Genomic DNA, 21089 nt, shown 5'->3' with positions numbered 1-21089 from the left:
AGCTTTTAGTTCTCAAAGATTATAAAATAATCTGTGTCCATTGTCTTTTCTACATACTTTGTATATTGTTTTAGTTGTTTAAGTTTAGACAACGTTTGTTTATTACACTGTTTGGACTTAGGCAACCCCAAAAAACGCTTAGGTGGCCCGCCCAAGGATTTCAATGGCAGAAAAATACCTGCATTGCTTGCTAGTCATAGCCAATTACTCACGTTGAAAGCAGTACATCTTTGCCCCTCCCAGAATAGAAACAAGTCTGTTTTTGATTATCTTTCCCCCCCCTCTGGCTTAGATTGGTATATTTGCTGTGCTTAAAGACATTTTTATGACATCACTTGAACTATTCCTATTACTATTTGAAAGCGGAACTAACTCGTGTTTTGAAGCACTGCCAGATGGATGACTGAAGTGTTTTGTAGCTGGTGACTGACATCTCTGTTCCTGTTTATGTTCCACAGTTGCCGGAGCAGCAACAGGAAGAGTCTTGGCCTGGGGACACCTTCGCCCACTCTGTCACGCCCTCTCTCCCCACTCTCCGTCCACACCGGTAAGAACCATCACAGGAACAGAAGTTTGTCTCCAATGTATGAAGCCTGTTTTACACTATGTAGACTTATTCCTACACGTTGACACGTTTGAACGTTTTAGAGTTGGCTGTCCTACTACAACATAGCAAGTGCAAGTATCAATATTTTGGACTCCTCTCGCTATCATTGGGACCTCAAAGCATTTTTAGAGATATGCTGTGCTGATTGTAGAAAATAAAGGAGGAGAAATACATCTTATTGGGCAGAAAATAAAAAAAATGGTCTCTTCGGTAAAGGGGTGGGTTTTTGTGTTTCCCTTTAGCATTTGAATCAATGGGAGTGTATACAGTGCCTTCAGAAAGTATTCACACCCCTTGACCTTTTCCACATTTTGTTGTGTTACAGCCTGAATTTAAAATGGATTAGATTGAGATTTTGTGTCACTGGCCTACACACAATGCCTCATAATGTCAAAGTGGAATTATGTTTTCAGAAATTGACAAATGTAATAAAAAATCTAAAGCTGAAATGTCTTGAGTCAATAAGTATTGAACCCCTTTGTTATGGCAGGCCTAAATTAAATTCAGGAGTAAAACTCTTCTTAACAAGTCACATAATAAGCTGCATGGACTCACTCTGTGTGCAGTAATAGTGTTTAACATGATTTTCTGTACCCCACATGCAATAATCTGTAAGGTCCTTAAGTCGCGCAGTGAATTTCGAACACAGATTCAACTACAAAGACCAGGGTTTTCCAATTCCTATTGGGGAAAAAAGCAGACATTGAATATCCCTATGGGCATGGTGAAGTTTTTAATTACACTTTTGATGCTGTATCAGTACACCCAGTTACTACAAAGATACACTGGCTGTGTTAGGAGAAAACTGAGAATGGATCAACAACATCGTATTTACTCCATGGTACTAACCTAAATGACAGAGTGAAAATAAGGAAGCCTGTACAGAATAAAACATATTCCAAAACATGCATCCTGTTTGCAATAAGTCACTAAAGTAAAACTGAAAAAAATGTGGCAAAGAAATGCACTTTGAGTCCTGAACACAAAGTGTTATGTTTGGGGCAAATCCAACACCACACATCACTGAGTACGACTCGTAATATTTTCAAGCATGGGGGTGGCTGCATCATGTTATGTGTATGCCTGTCATCGGCAAGGACTAGGGAGATTTTTAGGATAAAAGAAACGGAATAGAGCTAAGCACTGGGAAAAATCCTAGAGGAAAACCTGGTTCAGTCTGCTTTCCAACAGAAACTGGGAGATAAATTCACCTTTCAGCAGGACAATAACCTAAAACACAAGGGCAAATATACACTGGAGTTGCTTACCATTATGCCATTGAATGTTCCTGAGTGGCCTAGTTACAGTTTTGACTTAAATCGGCTTGACAATCTATGGCGAGACTTGAAAATGCCTGTCTAGCAATGGTCAACAAACAGAGCTTGAAGAATTTGAAAAATAATAATGTGCAAATTTTGCACTATTCAGGTGTGGTCTTGGAGACTTACCTAGGAAGACTCACAGCTGTAATCACTGCCAAAGGTTACTGTAACATGTATTGACTCGGGGGGGTGAATATTTATGTAAATTAGAGATTTCTGTATTTCATTTCTAAGAACATGTTTTCACTTTGTCATTATGGTGTATTGTGTGTACTGTAGATGGGTGAGAGAAAATATATGTAATAACTTTTGAATTCAGGCTGTAACACAACAAAATGTGGAATAAGTCAAGGGGTATGAGTACTTTCTGAAGGCACTGTATCACTTCTGGTTGTCAAGCAGGTGCACCCTATGAATAGAGTTCTGTACGAGGGCCCTACATGCCAGAGATGTGCAGACATTCTCTTTCAAGTTCTATCATGTCGAGACTTATCTGATTAGGGGGCACAATTTAAGCATTCATTATGTTTACAGTTTAATTAATTGGTAGCAAAATGCTCCCATGTTAATGAACTCTTGTGTCTCGAGTACACAAAGGTCCAGGCACTGTCAAAGACAAACAAAATGACACTTTAAAACGGCGCATAGCCTCCTCTCCATTAATGCCCTTTGATGGTAACTGCTGCTATGTTTGGCACCATAAACCAGACCTCTTTGAGATATTATTCAGTCTAGCTACTTACAGTACCTGAGACTTGCCTCCATACAGTTTGCTTCGTCCTTATTCAAAATATTAACAGGGTTTCAATCGCTATAATTACCTATTCTTATTATCCGAGCTTAATTCATTGTAATGATGATAATCATCCCTTGTTTCTTTTCAGCTGCAAGCAGTCCCATAGACAGCCCCCGAAATGTGTCCACCAGTGCCTCCCTCAACTTCCCATTTGCTCGCAGGTATGTGGTAGGGTTGAATGGCAGAAACCCTGTTACCGACATTTACCGGGATTTACCGCCCAAAACCACTCCCTTTTCCTGGAATAAATTTATGTGAGAAACCAATAAATTATAATGAATTATTTATATGTCTAGCATGGTGTGAAATTGAACTGTTAAGTTATATGCTTCTCTTGTAAAGATGATACTTTTTTTCATTGCAGCTGCAAAGTTTTAAAACAGCCTATCACTGGAATATTGTTGCTTTAAATCAGTGCATGCGCGACCACTCTCTCGCAGTCTTTCTCTCTCACCATCAACTTCATTCATATTGCATACAAAATAGATCATCCTGTTCTAGATTGAAATCAATCAATCAAATGTATTTATGAAGCCCTTTTTACATCAGCCGATGTCACAAAGTGCTATACAGAAGTCCAGCCTAAAACCCCAAACAGCAAGCAATGCAGATGTAGAAGCACAGTGGCTAGGAAAAACTCCTTAGAGGCAGGAACCTAGGAAGAAACCTAGAGAGGAACCAGACTCTGAAGGGTGGCCATTCCTCTTCTGGCTGTGCCGGGTGGAGATTATAACAGTAAATGGCCAAGATGTTCAAACGTTCATAGATGACCAGCAGGGTCAAATAATAATAATCGCAGTGGTTGTAGAGGGTGCAACAGGTCAGCACCTCAGGAGTAAATGTCAGTTGGCTTTTCATAGCCGATCATTCAGAGGTCGAGACAGCAGGTGCTGTAGAGAGAGAGAGTCGAAAACAGCAGGTCCGGGACAAGGTTGCACGTCCGGTGAAGAGAGAGAAAGAGAGAGAGAATTAGAGGGAGTATACTTAAATTCACACAGGACACCGGATAAAACAGGAGAAATACTCCAAATATAACAGACTGACCCAAGCCCCCCGACACATAAACTATTGCATTATAAATACTGGAGGCTGAGACAGGACGGGTCGGGAGACACTGTGGCCCCGGACAGGGCCAACCAGGCAGGATATAAACCCACCCACTTTGCCAAAGCACAGCCCCCACAACATTAGAGGGATATCGTCAAACCACAAACTTACTACCCTGAGAGAAGGCCAAGTATAGCCCATGAAGATCTCCCCCACAGCACAAACCCGAGGGGGGCACCAAACCAGACAGGAAGATCACATCAGTGACTCAACCCACTCAAGTGACGCACCCCTCCTAGGGATGGCATGGAAGAGCACCAGTAAGCCAGTGGCTCAGCTCCGTAATAGGGTTAGAGGCAGAGAACCTCAGTGCAGAGAGGGGAATCGGCCAGGCGGAGACAGCAAGGGCGGTTCGTCGCTCCAGTGCCTTTCCGTTGACATTCACACTCCTGGGCCAGACTACACTCAATCATAGGACCTACTGAAGAGATGAGTCTTCAATAAAGACTTAAAGGTTGAGACCAAGTTTGCGTCTCTCACATGGATAGGCAGACCGTGCCATAAAAATTGAGCTACATAGGAGAAAGCCCTGCCTCCAGCTGTTTGCTTAGAAATTCTATGGACAATAAGGAGGTCTGCATCTTGTGACGTAGCGTACGTGTAGGTATGTACGACAGGACCAAATCGGAAAGATAGGTAGGAGCAAGCCCATGTAATGCTTTGTAGGTTAGCAGTAAAACCTTGAAATCAGCCCTAGCCTTAACAGGAAGCCAGTGTAGAGAGGCTAGCACTGGATTAATATGATCAAATTCTTTGGTTATAGTCAAGATTCTAGCAGCCGTGTTTAGCACTAACTGAAGTTTATTTTTGTGCTTTATCCGGGTAGCCGGAAAGTAGAGAATTGCAGTCTAATCTAGAAGTGGCAAAAGCATGGATTAATTTTTCTGCATCATTTTTGGACAAAGTTTCATATTTTTTTTTTAGATGGAAAAAAGCTGTCCTTGAAATAGTCTTGATATGTTCGTCAAAAGAGAGATCAGGGTCCAGAGTAACGCCGAGGTCCTTCACAGTTTTAATTGTGGTACAACATCAAGATTAATTGTCAGATCCAACAGAAGATCTCTTTGTTTCTTGGGACCTAGAATTATCATCTCTGTTTTGTTCGAGTTTAAAAGTAAAACATTTGCTGCCATCCACTTCCTTATGTCTGAAACACAGGCTTCCAATTTTGGGGCTTCACCATGTTTCATCGAAATGTACAGCTGTGCATCGTCCGCATAGCAATGAAAGTTAACATTATGTTTCCGAATGACATCACCAAGAGATAAAATATATAGTGAAAGGCAATAGTGCTCCTAAAACGGAACCTTGAGGAACAACGACATTTACAGTTGATTTGTCAGAGGACAAACCATTCACAGAGACAAACTGATATCTTTCCGACAGATAAGATCTAAACCAGGCCAGAACTTGTCCATGTAGACCAATTTGGGATTCCAATCTCTCCAAAAGAATGTGGTGATCGATGGTATCAAAAGCAGCACTAAGGTCTAGGAGCACGAGGACAGATGCAGAGCCTTGGTCTGATGCCATTAAAAGGTAATTTACCACCTTCACGAGTGCAGTCTCAGTGCTATGATGGGGTCTAAAACCAGACTGAAGCGTTTCGTATACATTGTTTGTCTTCAGGAATGCAGTGAGTTGCTGCGCAACAGCTTTTCCATTTTTTTTTTAAGAGGAATGGGAGATTCGATATAGCCCCATAGTTTTTATATTTTCTGGGTTAAGGTTTGGCTTTATCAAGAGAGGCTTTATTACTGCCACTTTTAGTGAGTTTGGTACACATCCGGTGGATAGGGAGCCGTTTATTATGTTCTACATAGGAGGGCCAAGCACAGGAAGCAGCTCTATGTAGCCCTATACAGTGTATATATTTGTCCTAGCCTTCCTCTTTCAGGTAATACATTAAATGCAGTATTAGCCTTATATTTAGCTAGTTAATGGTTTATGCATAATAAGCTTCTGACTTTTAGCCTCCATTTCTTGCGCAATACGCATGCACCTGTGCTCGGCTGGCCTCTCCTTAAAAAACACTCCTTAGCTCTTGGAGGCCCATGCAGGAAAATCTCGACTAGAATAGCTTGCTGGACATTATTATTTTTTTGTTGCATTTCTTATACCAATTGTCACGCCCTGACCTTAGAGAGCCTTTTTATTTCTCTATTTGGTTAGGTCGGGGTGTAATTTGGGTGGGCATTCTAGTTCTTCTATTTCTTTGTTGGCCGGGTATGGTTCCCAATCAGAGGCAGCTGTCTATAGTTGTCTCTGATTGGGGATCATACTTAGGCAGCCTTTTTTCCACCTTTAGTTTGTGGGATCTTGTTTTTGTGTGGCTGCCTGTGAGCAGCCCAGAACTTTACGTTTCGTTTGTATATTTTTTTTTTTTCGGTGTTCATTTTTAATAAAGTAAGATGTACGCCTACCACGCTGCACCTTGGTCCAATCCATCTCTAAACGAACGTGACACCAATAGACTATTCGAAGAGGGGCGCAAGCTCTTTTTTTGCTGAACGTTAAATACAGCAGCCAACAGAACTCATGGGTAGTTTGAAAGAAGAGCGTACACGTGACGGCGGTAGACTATTGCAGTCATTTATTCAGACCCATAACCATTCAATCTTCGTGAAGGGAGGTGAAAGCCGTCTGCGTCTAATTCTAGTCCTATATTATTCAAGCATGTCATTAGAATGATGAAGATAAGGACAATAAAACTGTTGAAAGTGAGGAAAGAATGAAGCAACAGTAGAGAGAGAAAGAGGAGGTAGGCCAATAACATTAGGGGAAATATGAAAGGTATATATTCGTCAGCCTACTGATTATACAAATATGCCCTATTATATTTAAAAATTGTAATCAAATTCTCTAGCATATACTTTCTGGTGCACCAGAATCGCATGTTCTTTCAGCTTTATCATTGTTTGAACGATGTGCGTAATTCCAGTCCATATAATACAATACAATACAATACAGTTCACACTTAAAAAGATTAGCCTGCTGGAGCTAGTTACATTTATTTACCCAAGAGAGCATATAGTTAGCTACATCTATGGGCTTTTATGTTTTTCTGTCGTGAGTAATGTGCAATGTATTGGATAACTGCACAATCATTTGGGCTTTTTTGGGCTTGGGCTCATTAAATGTCGTCAATGTAGGGCTCATAAAATGTATTTAATATATGGCTCATCAGGCTCCGGTAGCATCAGGTTTGAATTTTCATGCTGATCAAATCCAGACATACAGTGCATTTGGAAAGTATTCAGACCCCTTGGCCTTTTCCACAATGTGTCACAGCCTTATTCTAAAATTGATTGAAGAGGGGAAAAAACAATTCAATCTACACACATTACCAAATAATGACAAAGCAAAAACAGGTTTTTAGAAATGTTTGCTAATTTATAAAAAAAAATTAATGAAATATCACATTTTCATAAGTATTCAGACCCTTTACTCAGTACTTTGTTGAAGCACCTTTGGCAGCGATTACAGCCTCGAGTCTTCTTGGGTATGACGCTACAAGTTTGGCACACCTGTATTTGGGGAGTTTCTCCCATTCTTCTTTGGAGATCCTCTCAATTTTGGTTTCATCTGACCAGAGAATCTTGTTTCTCATGGTCTGAGAGTCTTTAGGTGACGTTTGACAAACTGCAAGCGGGCTGTCATGTGCCTTTTACCGAGGAATGGCTTCCGTCTAGCCACTCTACCATAAAGGCCTGATTGGTGGAGTGCTGCAGAGATGGTTGTCCTTTTGGAAGGTTCTCCCATCTCCACAGAGGAACTCTAGAGCTCTGTCAGAGTGACCATCGGGTTCCTGGTCACCTCCCTGACCAAGGCCCTTCTCCCCCGATTGCTCAGTTTGGCTGGGCGAACAGCTCAAGAAAGAGTTTTGGTGGTTCCAAACTTCTTCCATTTAAGAATGATGGAGGCCACTGTGTTCTTGGAACTTCAATGCTGTAGACATTTTGTGGTACCCTTCTCCAGATCTGTGCCTGGACACAATCCTGTCTCAGAGCTCTACTGACAATTCCTTCTACCTCTTGGCTTGGTTTTTGCTCTGTCATGCCCTGTCAACTGTGGGACCTTATATAGACAGGTGTGTGCCTTTCCATATTATGTCCAATCAATCGAATTTACCACAGGTGGACTCCAATGATGTTGGAGAAACAGCTCAAGGATGATCAATGGAAACAGGATGCACCTGAGCTCAATTTCGAGTCTCATAGCAAAGGGTCTGAATACTTATGTAAATAAAAACCTGTTTTCGCTTTGTCATTATGGGGTGTTGTGTGTAGATTGCTGAGGACATTTTTTTATTTAATCCGTTTTAGAATAAGGCTGTAATGTTACAAAATGTGTAAGAAGTCAAGGGGTCTGAAGGCACTGTATATGCTTTTGAAAGACACCGGGAAAATATTCAACCCTAGTATGTGGACCTGGTTATATTTAAGCTCTCTGGATGTTTATTTGTGTGTGTTCGTCCGAATTCTAAGTGCCATTTTCCTCCTCTATCTACGGCCCTTTTTTTTATGCCAAAAAACTCCCCAGTCTTTAACGATTACAAGCATACCCATAACATGATGCAGCCACCACTATACTTGTAAATATGGAGAATGGTACAAACGAGATGCATGTTTTGGAATATTTTTTATTCTGTACAGGCTTCCTTCTTTTCCCTCTGTCAATTAGGTTAGCATTGTGGAGTAACTACAATGTTGTTGATCCATCCTCAGTTTTCATCTATCACAGCCGTTAGAGTCCCTTCCTCTCTGGCAACTGAGTTAGGAAGGAAGCCTATATCTTTGTAGTTATTAGGTGTATTGATACACCATCCAAAGTGTAATTAATAACTTCACCATGCTCAAAGGGATATTCAATGTATGTTTATTTTTTTATTTTTTTACCCATCTACCAATAGGTGCCCTTCTTTGCGAGGCATTGGAAAAACTCCCTGGTCTTTGTGGTTGAATCTGTGTTTAAAATTCACTGCTCGACTGAGGGACCTTACAGATAATTGTATGTGTGGGGTACAGAGATGGCACAGTCATTCAAAGATCACGTTAAACACTTATTATTGCACACAGAGTGAATCCATGCAACTTACTATGTGACTTGTTTATCACATTTTTGCTCCTGAACTTATTTAGGCTTTCCATAACAAAGGGGTTTAATAGTTATTGACTCAAGACATTTCAGCCTTTCATTTTTAAATCATTTGTAAAAATGTCTCAAAACAAAGTACCACATTGACATTATGGGTTATTGTGTGTAGGCCAGTGACACAAAATCTAAATGTAATCCATTTTAAGTTCAGGCTGTAACACAACAACATGTGTAAAAAGTCCAGGGGTGTGAATATTATTCTCTGTAAATAAAGCAGAGAGCTGGAGGCTGTGGTTGGATGGTTGGTTGAATCAGTGGAGATCACATCCTTCCTGCTAGGTTAGCTTCTTCCTTACTCAGATGAGGGGTGTGTGTGTGTGTGTGTGTGTGAAAAGATATTTCAATATAAAGTAGGTTTTTTGTATTTATAAAATATGTTTATTTGAGCGGTGACAATGTACAACAAAAACTTTAGTCTCAGTATACGTGAGAAAATATGTGTTGCAGTCCCCGGGCAGGTGAACATAAAAACAAGAGAACTTCATATACGAACAGATACCCGCAAACATCAGACATTTTTTTAAATATCCAGACATGTTTCCACACAGAAATCAAGACATTGCAGAAACCAATGTGTGGTTTTATACTAAATCAGTCTTATTCCAATGTTTTCTCATGAAGAAGATGTACCCAATGTTGGAAGACTGTCGACAACTGTTGCCATCAGGAAACTGTTCAACTAGGAGCTGCTGAATCCTTTAAGCTGGAACAATTTGTTTTTAGTAGGCTTTCATTTTGATCCGCTTTAAAACCACATTTGGCCAGCAGTGTGTTCGCAGTTACTCAACATCCCTTTATTCACAACCCTGGCTTTGATTCCTGATGGCAACTCATTATTGGTTATGCAACATGTAGAGAAATGTGCATAACCAATTTTTCTTAAACCCAGATTTGATAGGAGAATATATGGTTTTACACAATGTCTCTGGAAATTTGATATGGGCTGAAAAAGAACTGCACTGAAATGATAAGACCCTTTATAATTTTAGCCCCCTGATCATTTCCGTTGCCCGTATCCCTGGTTTTTAGAAAGAGCAAATAAGTGCTACAGTATTTTTTTTGCTCTTTGAATTCATGTTGAACCTGTACTCCCCATGCTAGACAAATGAAGTCTGACACATTAGCCAATTGTGTCAGACTTCATTCGTCAAATGAAATGTCACAGGTCAGTGGCCCACTATCGCAGTCATGTTCAATCTAAGCATGAGACTGTAGAAAGATGCAAACTTAACTTGTAACAGTTTAAAATGTTCCCCCGTAATCTCTCTCTTGCTTCTCCTGCTGTCGTGACCTCAGCCACATGGCTCGTACTGACAGGTAGATCTTTCTCTTATTCTATTGTCCTTCATGCCTTTCTCCTTTCTCGCCTCTATATTTGGTTACCACTTTTTCTGAAAAGATCACATCCCCTTGTCCTTCATCAGCCCAGATACAGTCAGGTCTGTAATTATTTACACCCTCGGTAAAGAACAGCAAAAAATACCTTGTGTAAAATAAGTAATATAAACACTGAGCTATATTGCAGCTATTATTGTAGCTATGTTGCAGCTATATTGAGCTATTAAGGTCAATGATGCCGTTCACTGGCCACAGGGACCAGTGAAAGCAAAATAGCTATAACATCATAGATAAACTGCATTGCCACTTGGATTGGAACCGGTGCTATGTTCATATGACATGAAAATAGAGCTCTTTGGCCACACACACACAAGTGGTGGGTTTGGCGATGGAAAAACAGAATCATATGCAGGAAGTGTTTTTTGTTTAAAATCAATTTTAGATTACTTTGATAAAGTTGGCTAGAACTCGATCTCTGAATGTGCTAGAGCGACGAAACCACTCTCCTGCTGGTTACGATGTAAGGTTCCAGGCATGTGCTTTGTCAGTGGCTGTGACGTAGGGTTCAGCCAGGAGTTGATTGATTAAATGAAATGGTAGGTGGGAAATCCCAGCTTTAAGTGCTGTCAAATTTCACATCCTACGTCACACATGCGGAAGAGATGGACTCATGAGTCCGTGAGAACCATGGCTACCGCTCAATGCAAGCCATTTCGATAGACGGTGTCCACAGATCAATTTATAAGTTAAAATGTCTGTTGGAACCAGTACCAGAACCACACAGGTCCTCGATACAGGGGAATTTAGAAACGGCACCATGAACTTTACCAAGTACCAGGACATTTTAGACAAAAACCTGGTTGCCTCTGCCAGGAGGGTGACAGTTGGCAGCAAGTGGCTCTTCCAGCAAGACAATAACCCCAAGTACAAAGAAATGGTTAATTGACCACAAAATCAACATTTTACAATGGCCATCTCAGCCTCTGGACTTGAAACCCATTGAAAACCTGTGGTTTGAATTAGAGGGCAGTCCATAAGCACAGACTAAGGACATCAAGGATCTGTAAAGATTCTGTATGGAGGAATGGTCTAAGATCCCTCCCAACGTGTTCTCAAATCCCATAAAACATTTTAGAAGAAGGCTCAGTGTTGTTATCCTCTCAAAGGGAGGGTGCTGGAGTATTGAAAACATGGCCGCCAATAATTTTGACCCCTATCTTCTTTAGATTTGTTTGATTACTTGTTAAACAATCTATTCCTCTGAGCAATTGTATTAGTATCAAATAATATAATTTCTCTCATTTTTTTGAGCATACAGTATAGCTCAGTATTTGTATTTATCGATACAGTCTTGGTTGCTCATCTTTATCAAGGGTGCCATTAATTATGGGCCTGACTGTACATTGTAAGTGCATAGTAATTACACATTACACAATCCCAGAATGCATATTACATCACGAAGAACAGAGTAATAGCAAGACACAAGGCTTTCAGTGTAGTGCGGGGAAGACGTAACGTGTTCCAAGGCAGTTGATATGATATGCAAATGTACAAGGTAACATAACAATGTCTGTCTGTTTTTCTCCAGAGCGGAAGGCAGAAGATGGTCACTGGCGTCCCTCCCCTCCTCCGGCTACGGAACCAACCCCCCCAGTTCCACCGTCTCTGTAAGTCTCTAACCCTCACCCAGCTCCCACAAGGTCCATGTGTAACTGCAGTTTCACAACACCATATAAACTATTCAACAAGATCTGAATAGGATTTTTTTTTAAAAAGCGTCTGTGGCTGAAAGAAACAACACTGTGACCATGTGATCAAACGGGACAAATCCCGTCTTGAATCATCATGTGTCTGAATGAGTCATTTATGTTTGGCTCCTAGCCTGCGGTGGATAATGCCTAGTGATAATGGGCCCATAGTACACGACTGTATTCGAAGTGTGACGTGATGAGCTAATGTTCTGTATTTGTGCTTGTAATAGGATTTGATGCCTCGAAGAGCATTATCTATGCACCTCGGCCTACGGGGTGCGCACTTAAATGCCCTCATCTTATCTTTTACTTACCCTGCGGATGTTGTTCGTGGTTAAGCATGAACAGAATTAACAGAATAAGATGTGAACATCAAATATTCTTATGAGAGAATAAAACTGTGGGGGCTTTATAGCGACTGGTGAGAGTTGAGGCCTCTGCTCCCCATACGCCCCAACACATCTAATACAAACTCTCATGCTCACAAATCCACCAGCATCTACGTTTCTGACAGACAGATAAACTTGGTACCTTTTCACTCTATACGTGCTGCGTGAGACAGGACAGGGTTCACAAACTGGCAGCCTAATTCGGCCCTCGTGTGATTTTATTTAAACAAAATACGACTGTAAAAACACCAGCAAATCAGCTCCAAGTGATATACATTTTGGAAATCTGTTCCAAATTATTCCCACGCATAATTGAGAGATATATCAAATGTCAGCAAGGTTTAAAAGGATTGTTTTAGCCAGGTATTATATACAGTGCATTCGGAAAGTGTTCCGACCCCTTCCCTTTTTCCACAATTTGTTATGTTATAGCCTTATTCTAAAATAGATAAAAAAATATATACATCCTCATCAATCTTCACACAATACCCTATAATGACAAAGCAAAAACAGGTTTTATTAAAAATAAAAAACAGAAATACCGTATTTGCATATGTATTCAGATCCTTTGCTATGGGTCTGAATACATCCTGTTTCTATTGATCATCCTTGAGATGATTCTACAACTTGATTGGGTCCACCTGTGGTAAATTCAGTTGATTGGACATGATTTAGAAAGGCACACACCTGTCTATATAAGGTCCCACAGTTGACATTGCATGTCAGAGCAAAAACCAAGCCATGAGGTCGAAGGAATTGTCCGTAGAGCTCAGAGAAAGGATTGTGTCGATGCACAGATCTGGGGAAGGGTACCAACACATTTCTGCAGCATTGATGATCCCCAAGAACACAGTGGCCTCCATCATTCTTAAATGGAAGAAACTGAGCAATCGGGGGAGAAGGGCCTTGGTCAGGGAGGTGACCAAGAACACAATGCTCACCCTGACAGAGCTCCAGAGTTCCTCTGTGGAGATGGGAGAACCTTCCAGAAGGACAACCATCTCTGCAGCACTCCACCAGACAGGCCTTTATGGTAGAGTGGCCAGACAGAAGCCACTCCTCAGTAAAAGGCACGAAGGCCTGCTTGGTGTTTGCCAAAAGGCATTTAAAGGACTCTCAGACCATGAGGAACTAGATTATCTGGTCTGATGAAACCAAGATTGAACTCTTTGGCCTGAATGCCAAGTGTCATGTCTGGAGGAAACCTGGCACCATTCCTACGGTGAAGCATGATGTTTACAGCATCATGCTGTGGGGATGTTTTTCAGCAGCAGGGGCTGGGAGACTAGTCAGGATCGAGGGAAAGATGAATGGAACAAAGTAGAGAGAGATCCTTGATGAAAACCTGCTCCAGAGCGCTCAGGATCTCGAACATCTCTGGAGAGACCTGAAAATAGCTGTGCAGCGATGCTCCCCATCCAACCTGACAGAGCTTGAGAGGATCTGCTGAGAAGAATGGGAGACACTCCCCAAATACAGGTGTGCCAAGCTTGTAATGTCATAACCAAGAAGACTCGAGGCTGTAATCGCTGCCAACGGTGCTTCAACAAAGTACTGAGTAAAGGGTCTGAATAAATTTATTATTTACGGTTTTAATTTTTTATACATTTGCAAAAATGTCTAAAAACCTGCTTTTGCTTTGTTATTATGGGGTATTGGGTATAGATTGATGAGGAAAAAAACATTTGAATCAATTTTAGAATAATGTTGTAACGTAACAAAAAGGGGAAAAAATCAAGGGGTCTGAATACTTTCCAAATGCACTGTATGTTTGGACTTCTTGCGGTCAATTTGCAGTCTTCGGATTATTTGTAATTATGTTCCGGCACCCTGACCATCCGCTCAAGAAACAAATTGTCCCAAGGCTGAATTAGGTTGAAAATAATCAAAGGTCTCCATTCTGAAGGAGAAGGGTGGTGGTGGTGTAAAAATTTGATGAGGGTCTAAGATGAGAACAGGCCATGTGTTCCTCAATTTGTGAGTAGTTTTATAATGGAAAGGTCGGCATATGTGGCAAGGTCAGACTGGGACAATAGGCCCTTCAGTGATCCTCAGTGACCTCTTTATGAGCAGGCAGAAAAGGGGCATCACAGATGCAGCAGGCCAAGTCACCATGATCTACTGCTATTCAGGACCCATGGGGCAAAACATCTGACAGATTGCCAGGAGCTGCCAGAGTGTGCCTTTCATCTCATAAAAATAATCAGGAAAATAATGTACTCGGCCTCAAAAGCCACATGAAATAACCGTTCTCTTGTCCTAATTATGATACCGATCCTCCATCCTTCAGGATAAAGTGTTGGCGTTTGAATGTTAAAAGTACTAATTTTCCTCCAGTCCTCCTCCTCTTCCCAGGAGCGCCTGCACCAGCTCCCCTACCAGCCCACTCAAGACGAGCTCCACTTCCTGTTCAAGCACTTCCGCAGCTCAGAGAGCGTAACCGACGAGGATGTGCGACCCTCGCCGTTCATGCGCCCCCGCTCCCGCAGCCTCAGGTAGCCGTCCGTTGACCCTCGCCTTAACTGTAATGTGCCATATCATCAAAATGAGATTTAATGCATCATCACCCTTACGTACATTTTTGTGGATTTTCTTTTTTAATCAGACCTGGGAATTTATTACATGCTAATTAGAACATCTTCAAAAACAATGTATTAAGTCAAATCCAGATTTGACTGTACCGTACCAGGATCTCATTGTTTTGCCTGGTTCTTAATTAACTCACCTCCCTTTATGTTGCGATAGAGAACTTAGGTGTGGACGAGAGCATGAGTCAGTGGAGTATTTACACAGTGAACTGACGAATGGAGACAATGTATTCATCTACATCCCCTTACCTGGGGGCTGTTTCACAAAGCAGAATCAATGCGTTAGCTAGTTATTGATCCTGCTTTGTACAATCCAACCCTGCTGCTAGTTCTGACAGTGTGGTCAGTCAAAATGTATTCAGTCCTGTAACAAAGTAAAGCTAAAGTATTTTGCAGTTGCTAACGTTCAGTACGCCTCAATTTGACCTCTAGCTAAACTCACTACACAGTGGGATTGCAGTTCCCACCTTCACTGTTCCAGTGTGGTAGAATAATTGTAGAAAATGAGCCTGTTTTGTAATAAGTAACATACTGCACCAATTTGTGGGACTCTCGTAGGGTCCGATTAAGCATAGATTAGGACGCAGAGCGTGGTGCTGCTGTGTGGCTTAAGGCGAGCAGCGCTGTGTACCATGCTCTGCCCGAGCTCCCTGTGTTGTCGTGGCATGGCATGCAGTGCGTAGGTGGGTGGGTGCAGAGCACTGCGGGTACCAGCTAGGCTGGAGGTTCTCAGGGGGTGGGTTAGGGGGAGGGGGCGGGCTGCAGTGTGTGGTGGTCAGGCTGCCATCTGCTGCAACAGAAGCCTCTTTCATTGCAAAAAAAAGCTCTGAATGGGTCTGTGGCTGGGGTGCATTTCTGCACCGTACCCCTAACTCTTGGACAATGAGAGTAAGGGCCTGTTGGTCTGTTACATGGGCCAGACAGACAGTGTAGATGTGGTCCATGTCTTACACCAGCTGTTCTCTTACCTCATACTGAAGAGTTTTTAAAAAAACATCTAAAGTAGCAAAGTAAAACAGGAAATGAGCTCAGAAGCCAAATAAAATGTGTCGATTAGATGTTTTGAAGGGATTCGATTTTTATCTTTGTCTGAATGTTGCACGTTCACTATTCCACAATGAATCTTCACTTGGGATGATCATTTTAGCCATTATTCAAAATATTGCAACCACCCAATGCCGACTGCTTCACAGATTTTTGCGAGCTCTGTCAGTCCTTTTGGTTGTATTGGAAAAATAAAAATTGACAAGATCTGTGTCCTTTTCTGTTTTAGCCCCGGAAGAACAATGGGTTCATTCGATAATGAGGTTGTCATGATGAACCATGTTTACAAAGAACGGTTCCCTAAGGTATGTCATGTTGTCTCCTCCCCCTTTGTTGTACAGGAAGCAATGTCTGTTTGTATTTGCCATAATCAGAAAGCTAATTTCCCCTCTGCTTCTGGGGAATGTGAATACTCTGACTTATCTGACTTTCTGAACGTTGCACTTGGACTAACCATGGTCGCCATAACATGTCTGAAGATAATTAGCAGTATTGGGCGCTCCAGAAGGACCACTTAACCATGGCTACCCTGTTTTGGGTGCTACTGAGGATTACACTTGGTTACAGGCTTTGATTGAATGCATTTTCACTATTTCTGATCTTACTAAACTAAGGCTTATGTGTGTTTTTTTGGTATAATGTTGTGTGTGTTTGCTGTCCCTTTAGGCCACAGCACAGATGGAAGAGCGCTTGCTGGATATTGTCACCGCCTGCTCCCCAGACAGCACCCTCCCACTGTCCGATGGCGTGCTGGGCTTCATCCAGCACCAGCTGGTGGAGCTGGTCCGAGACTGCCTGGACAAGTCCCACACGGGCGTGGTCACTTCACGCTACTTTGTGGAGCTGCAGGAGAAACTGGAGAAGCTGCTCCACGAGGTGGGATATCCACAAATATCTTTGCATCTAGGTTTATCAGTGTGATCGGACAATAACTGCCGGCACTTGAGTCTAAAATGTGTTTCCTCAGACTACCCTTGGGCATCCAGGTGTTTTATGATTTGCGTATGATATGTCAACCCCCTGAGGAATAAATAAGTTGTTTTTGGATGGCGTGTTATTTGTATGGTTTAGCTAGTGCAGCCAATGATGAGAACTCACCGTTTGAATCAGGAGGCCCTCAGAATACAGCCAAGGAATATTCTCCTGTTGATGTAACGTCCTGTCTTTTCTTGGGGATACGTGTGTGTGTATAATATTTCTGGCCACATTTAACCCATCTGTTAAGGACACATCGCTTTTCTCCTCCTTTTTCAGACGTTCGTCCCCATTGCCGTGGCTTGTTTTGTTATTAATGGATCAAATCTTTCTGTGATGCGCAACATATTTCAGGTTTTGCATTTTAAATTCAGAGTTCTCACTGCACTATTGTTCTGTGTTTAGCGCCTCTATCCAGAGCTCCTCTATCCAGAGCAGCGTGCATTCTCTTCCCCTGAGTTCCCCTTCTATTGAAACTCAGTCTTGCTCTCACCACTCTAACCCAAGCAGACAGTTTTCCTTGAAGGCAAACTCACTTTATGTAACGTGTGGTAAATGTACTGAACAAAAATATAACCGCAACATGGAACAATTTCAAATATCTTACGGAGTTACAGTTCATATAAGGAAATCAGTCATTTGAAATAAATGTATTTGCCCCTAACCTATGGAATTCACATGACTGGGAATATAGATATATCTGTTGGTCACAGATACCTTTAAAAAAAGGTAGGGGTGTGGATCAGAAAACCAGTCAGTATCTGGTGTGACCACCATTTGTATCATGCAGCGCGAAATCTCCTTCGCATAGAGTTGATCAGGCTGTTGATTGTGGCCTGTGAAATGTTGTCCCACTCCTCTTCAATGGCTGTGTGAAGTTGCTGTATATTGCCGGGAACTGGAACACGCTGGCGTACATGTCAATCCAGAGCGTCCCAAGCTTGCTCAATGGGTGACATGTCTGGTGAGTATGCAGACCATGGAAGAACTGGAACATTTTCAGCTTCCAGGAATTGCGTACAGATCCTTGTGTTATGGGGCCGTGTATTATCATGCTGAAACATAAGGTGATGGCGGCAGATGAATGGCACGACAATGGGCCTCAGGATCTCGTCACAGTATCTCTGTGCATTCATAGGGCACCCTGTTCATAACGTTGACATCAGCAAACCACTCGCACACACGACGTCATGCATGTGGTCTGTGGTTGTGAGGACAGTTGGGCATACTGAAATATTCTCTAAAATGACGTTGGAGGTGGCTTATTGTAGAGAAATGAACATTCAATTATCTGGCATCAGCTCTGGTGGACATTCCTGCAGTCAGCATACCAATTGCACGCTCCCTCTACTTGAGACATCTGTGGCATTGTGTTGTGTGACAAAACTGCACATTTTAGAGTGATCTTCTATTGTCCCCAGCTCAAGGTGCACTTGTGTAATGATCATGCGGTTTAATCAGCTTCTTGATATGCCACACCTGTCAAGTGGATGGATTATCTTGGCAAAGGACAAATGCTCACTTACAGGGATGCAAACAAATTTGTGCTCAAAATTTTGGAAAAATTATATTTTTGTGCATATTGAACATTTCTGCGATCTTTTATTTCAGCTCATGAAAAATGGGACCAACACTTTACATTTTGCGTTTATATTTTTGTTCAGTGTAGTTAGTCGTCCTCTTTGTGTGTGTGTGTATCAGACCTGAGTTCAAATACTATTTCAATTATTTCGATTACTTTCACATACATTTAAAAGTAAGTATTCAGATAATTTCTTTGGAAAATACAAGTAGTTGAATATTTGGAAATACACTAGGAAAGTTTTGGCATGTATTTGAAAATACTCAAATACAGTGTATTTTGAAATACAAATAAATACTCCAATGCATTTGAACCTAATAATAATAATTTGGTGGGTGCTTATATTTGTCTTATTTCAAATGTGTTGTCATGGAAATTCTACACAAGGACACTTGAAGTCAATCTTAAATGAATCATTGTTTATTAACAGCAAGCTGGAGAGGTCACAGTCAAACTTAGATGCATAAAGTACCGGTTTGAAGTGAGCTCCCCCGGGGCAGTCCTGTTAGATCTCATATATACTGCTTACATAGGCATAGTTCATTGGGATGGTTCCGGGCATTTGTCAGGCACCGTCTCCTATCTTAACTTATAGACCATATTCTTGGCATTCTGCCAGATGTTCCTAAGGAGGGGGTCATGTAGCCCCCCCCCTCATATCTTTACCAAGCACAGGCAGGAACCAAGGATTATTTATGACACAAGACAAGATGAACATTTTCAAGGCTGTCTCTTCACATAATCAAATTTTCCATCACAGTGTTTTTTTGCATACTCCAACTGCCCCTGAGACAACCTCAGAGAGTGGTGTCATGGCCAGGGTCAGCCATTATCAACGGCATCCCTGGAGCAATAAGGGCTAAGTGCCTTGCTCAAGGGCACATCAATAGATTTTTCAACTAGTCGGCTCTGTGATTCGAACTAGCGACCTTTCGGTTACTGGGCCAACACTAACCGCTAGGCTACCTGCCGCCCAGGTACTTGATTGTGATGTTTGGGGTAGCCAATAATGATGCATAGTGCGAGGGCTTAAGATCCATTGGCTTCCTGATTTGTGTTCTGTAGAACAATTTATTCTCTGGAATTGATTATCCACTGAAGAACAAAGAACAACCTGTTGCCCGGGAATTATCACCATTTTACTTATTCAGTCCTCTCAGATCTACAGAAGTGCCTAGGGGCCAGGGTTTCTTTCTAGACAGGGCCTATGTCTGCAAGTAATGCATTCTGTGGTCATGCTGCAGGTAGCTAGGTTGGTTTGGACATAGCATTAAAGCCAACATACTATGTGGTTGCGCTCTTGCTATGGTGAAAGAGATATAAAGGCCCCTCTGTTTTTGAGCTATCTGCGTCTTTAACAAAGTTTATCATCTCCATGTTGTGCTCTGTTCAGAAGCTGATAACATTTTGGCTTTGCATTTCAGGCGTACGATCGCTCAGAGAGCGAGGAGGTATCTGTCATCACCCAGCTGGTGAAGAAGATTCTCATCATCATATCCCGACCGGCGAGGCTGCTCGAGTGCCTGGTGAGACGGAGAGAAAATCTCATTCCGATTGAAAATGCGATTGATTCTGTCGAGCGTTGGAAAGCCGTCTCTCTTAATCTGTTTAGTCGCTGGTTTTTAAGCCACTGTATCGCCAATAAGCTCTTTCATGACTAAGTGATTTTATTCACTTTAATCCAATCTAATCTAATGGCCCTTGGATGTCGTTGGCAGGAATTTGACCCGGAAGAGTTCTATCATCTTTTGGAGGCAGCCGAGGGTCACGCCAAGGAGGGCCAGGGCATCAAGACGGACATTCCACGTTACATCATCAACCAACTGGGCTTGACTCGCGACCCTCTCGAAGGTATTGGTATATCTTTTGCCATAACATTGACCTGAATTTCCCGCACTTGAGACAGATATCCAGTACCAATCAACATCATTGCTGTTAAATCGTATCTTTCTACCCTGCTCTTTTAGATATGGTACAGCTTGAGCAGTATGAGTCCGCTCCGTCGATGACATTGGAGTCTGATGAGTCTGTGGAGGTAAGGAGTTATGCCTCATTCACATTCCACCTGAGCAGTCCGTTGCGTTGCGCCAGATGTCATTCATTTCAATGGGAAACTTTCTTTAACGGAGTGGTATCGCAGCACCCCCCCTTGCGGTTGAAGGCTCCATTGCGAAACAGGTGATGCACACTTTTCCAAACTATGCAACGTCTTCAGTGCAGCCAGAGTCTGTCAATAGGATAGGAAGTTACCAAACCACAGAACAAGATGAAAATATATGTGGTTTTCGGCGATGGCTTTATGGGATAACCTGTCTAGGACATGCGTTCCGCTAGCAGAACCCCTCGACAACATTCCGCTGAAAAGGTAGCGCGGGAAATTCAAAAATATATTTTTTTAAATATGTAACTTTCACACATTAACAAGTCCAATAC

The 21089-nt window shown here is 42.0% G+C and overlaps 1 protein-coding gene across 1 annotated transcript in view; it reads left to right on the top strand.

The window, feature by feature from the left end:
* The window catches only part of LOC120055171 (microtubule-associated serine/threonine-protein kinase 3-like), a 37863-nt gene that overhangs the window by 954 nt on the left and 15820 nt on the right, over positions 1-21089 (top strand). The window contains exons 2-10 of the mRNA XM_039003093.1: positions 459-547; positions 2814-2886; positions 11916-11994; positions 14805-14962; positions 16329-16404; positions 16766-16975; positions 20081-20182; positions 20375-20507; positions 20624-20691. Of these exons, the coding sequence (XP_038859021.1) occupies positions 459-547; positions 2814-2886; positions 11916-11994; positions 14805-14962; positions 16329-16404; positions 16766-16975; positions 20081-20182; positions 20375-20507; positions 20624-20691 (988 nt within the window). The remainder of the gene's footprint in view (positions 1-458; positions 548-2813; positions 2887-11915; positions 11995-14804; positions 14963-16328; positions 16405-16765; positions 16976-20080; positions 20183-20374; positions 20508-20623; positions 20692-21089) is intronic.

The sequence above is a fragment of the Salvelinus namaycush genome, chromosome 10 (assembly GCF_016432855.1).
Source record: "Salvelinus namaycush isolate Seneca chromosome 10, SaNama_1.0, whole genome shotgun sequence".
Classification (NCBI taxonomy): Eukaryota; Metazoa; Chordata; class Actinopteri; order Salmoniformes; family Salmonidae; genus Salvelinus; species Salvelinus namaycush.
This window is presented reverse-complemented; position numbering and strand designations above follow the sequence as displayed.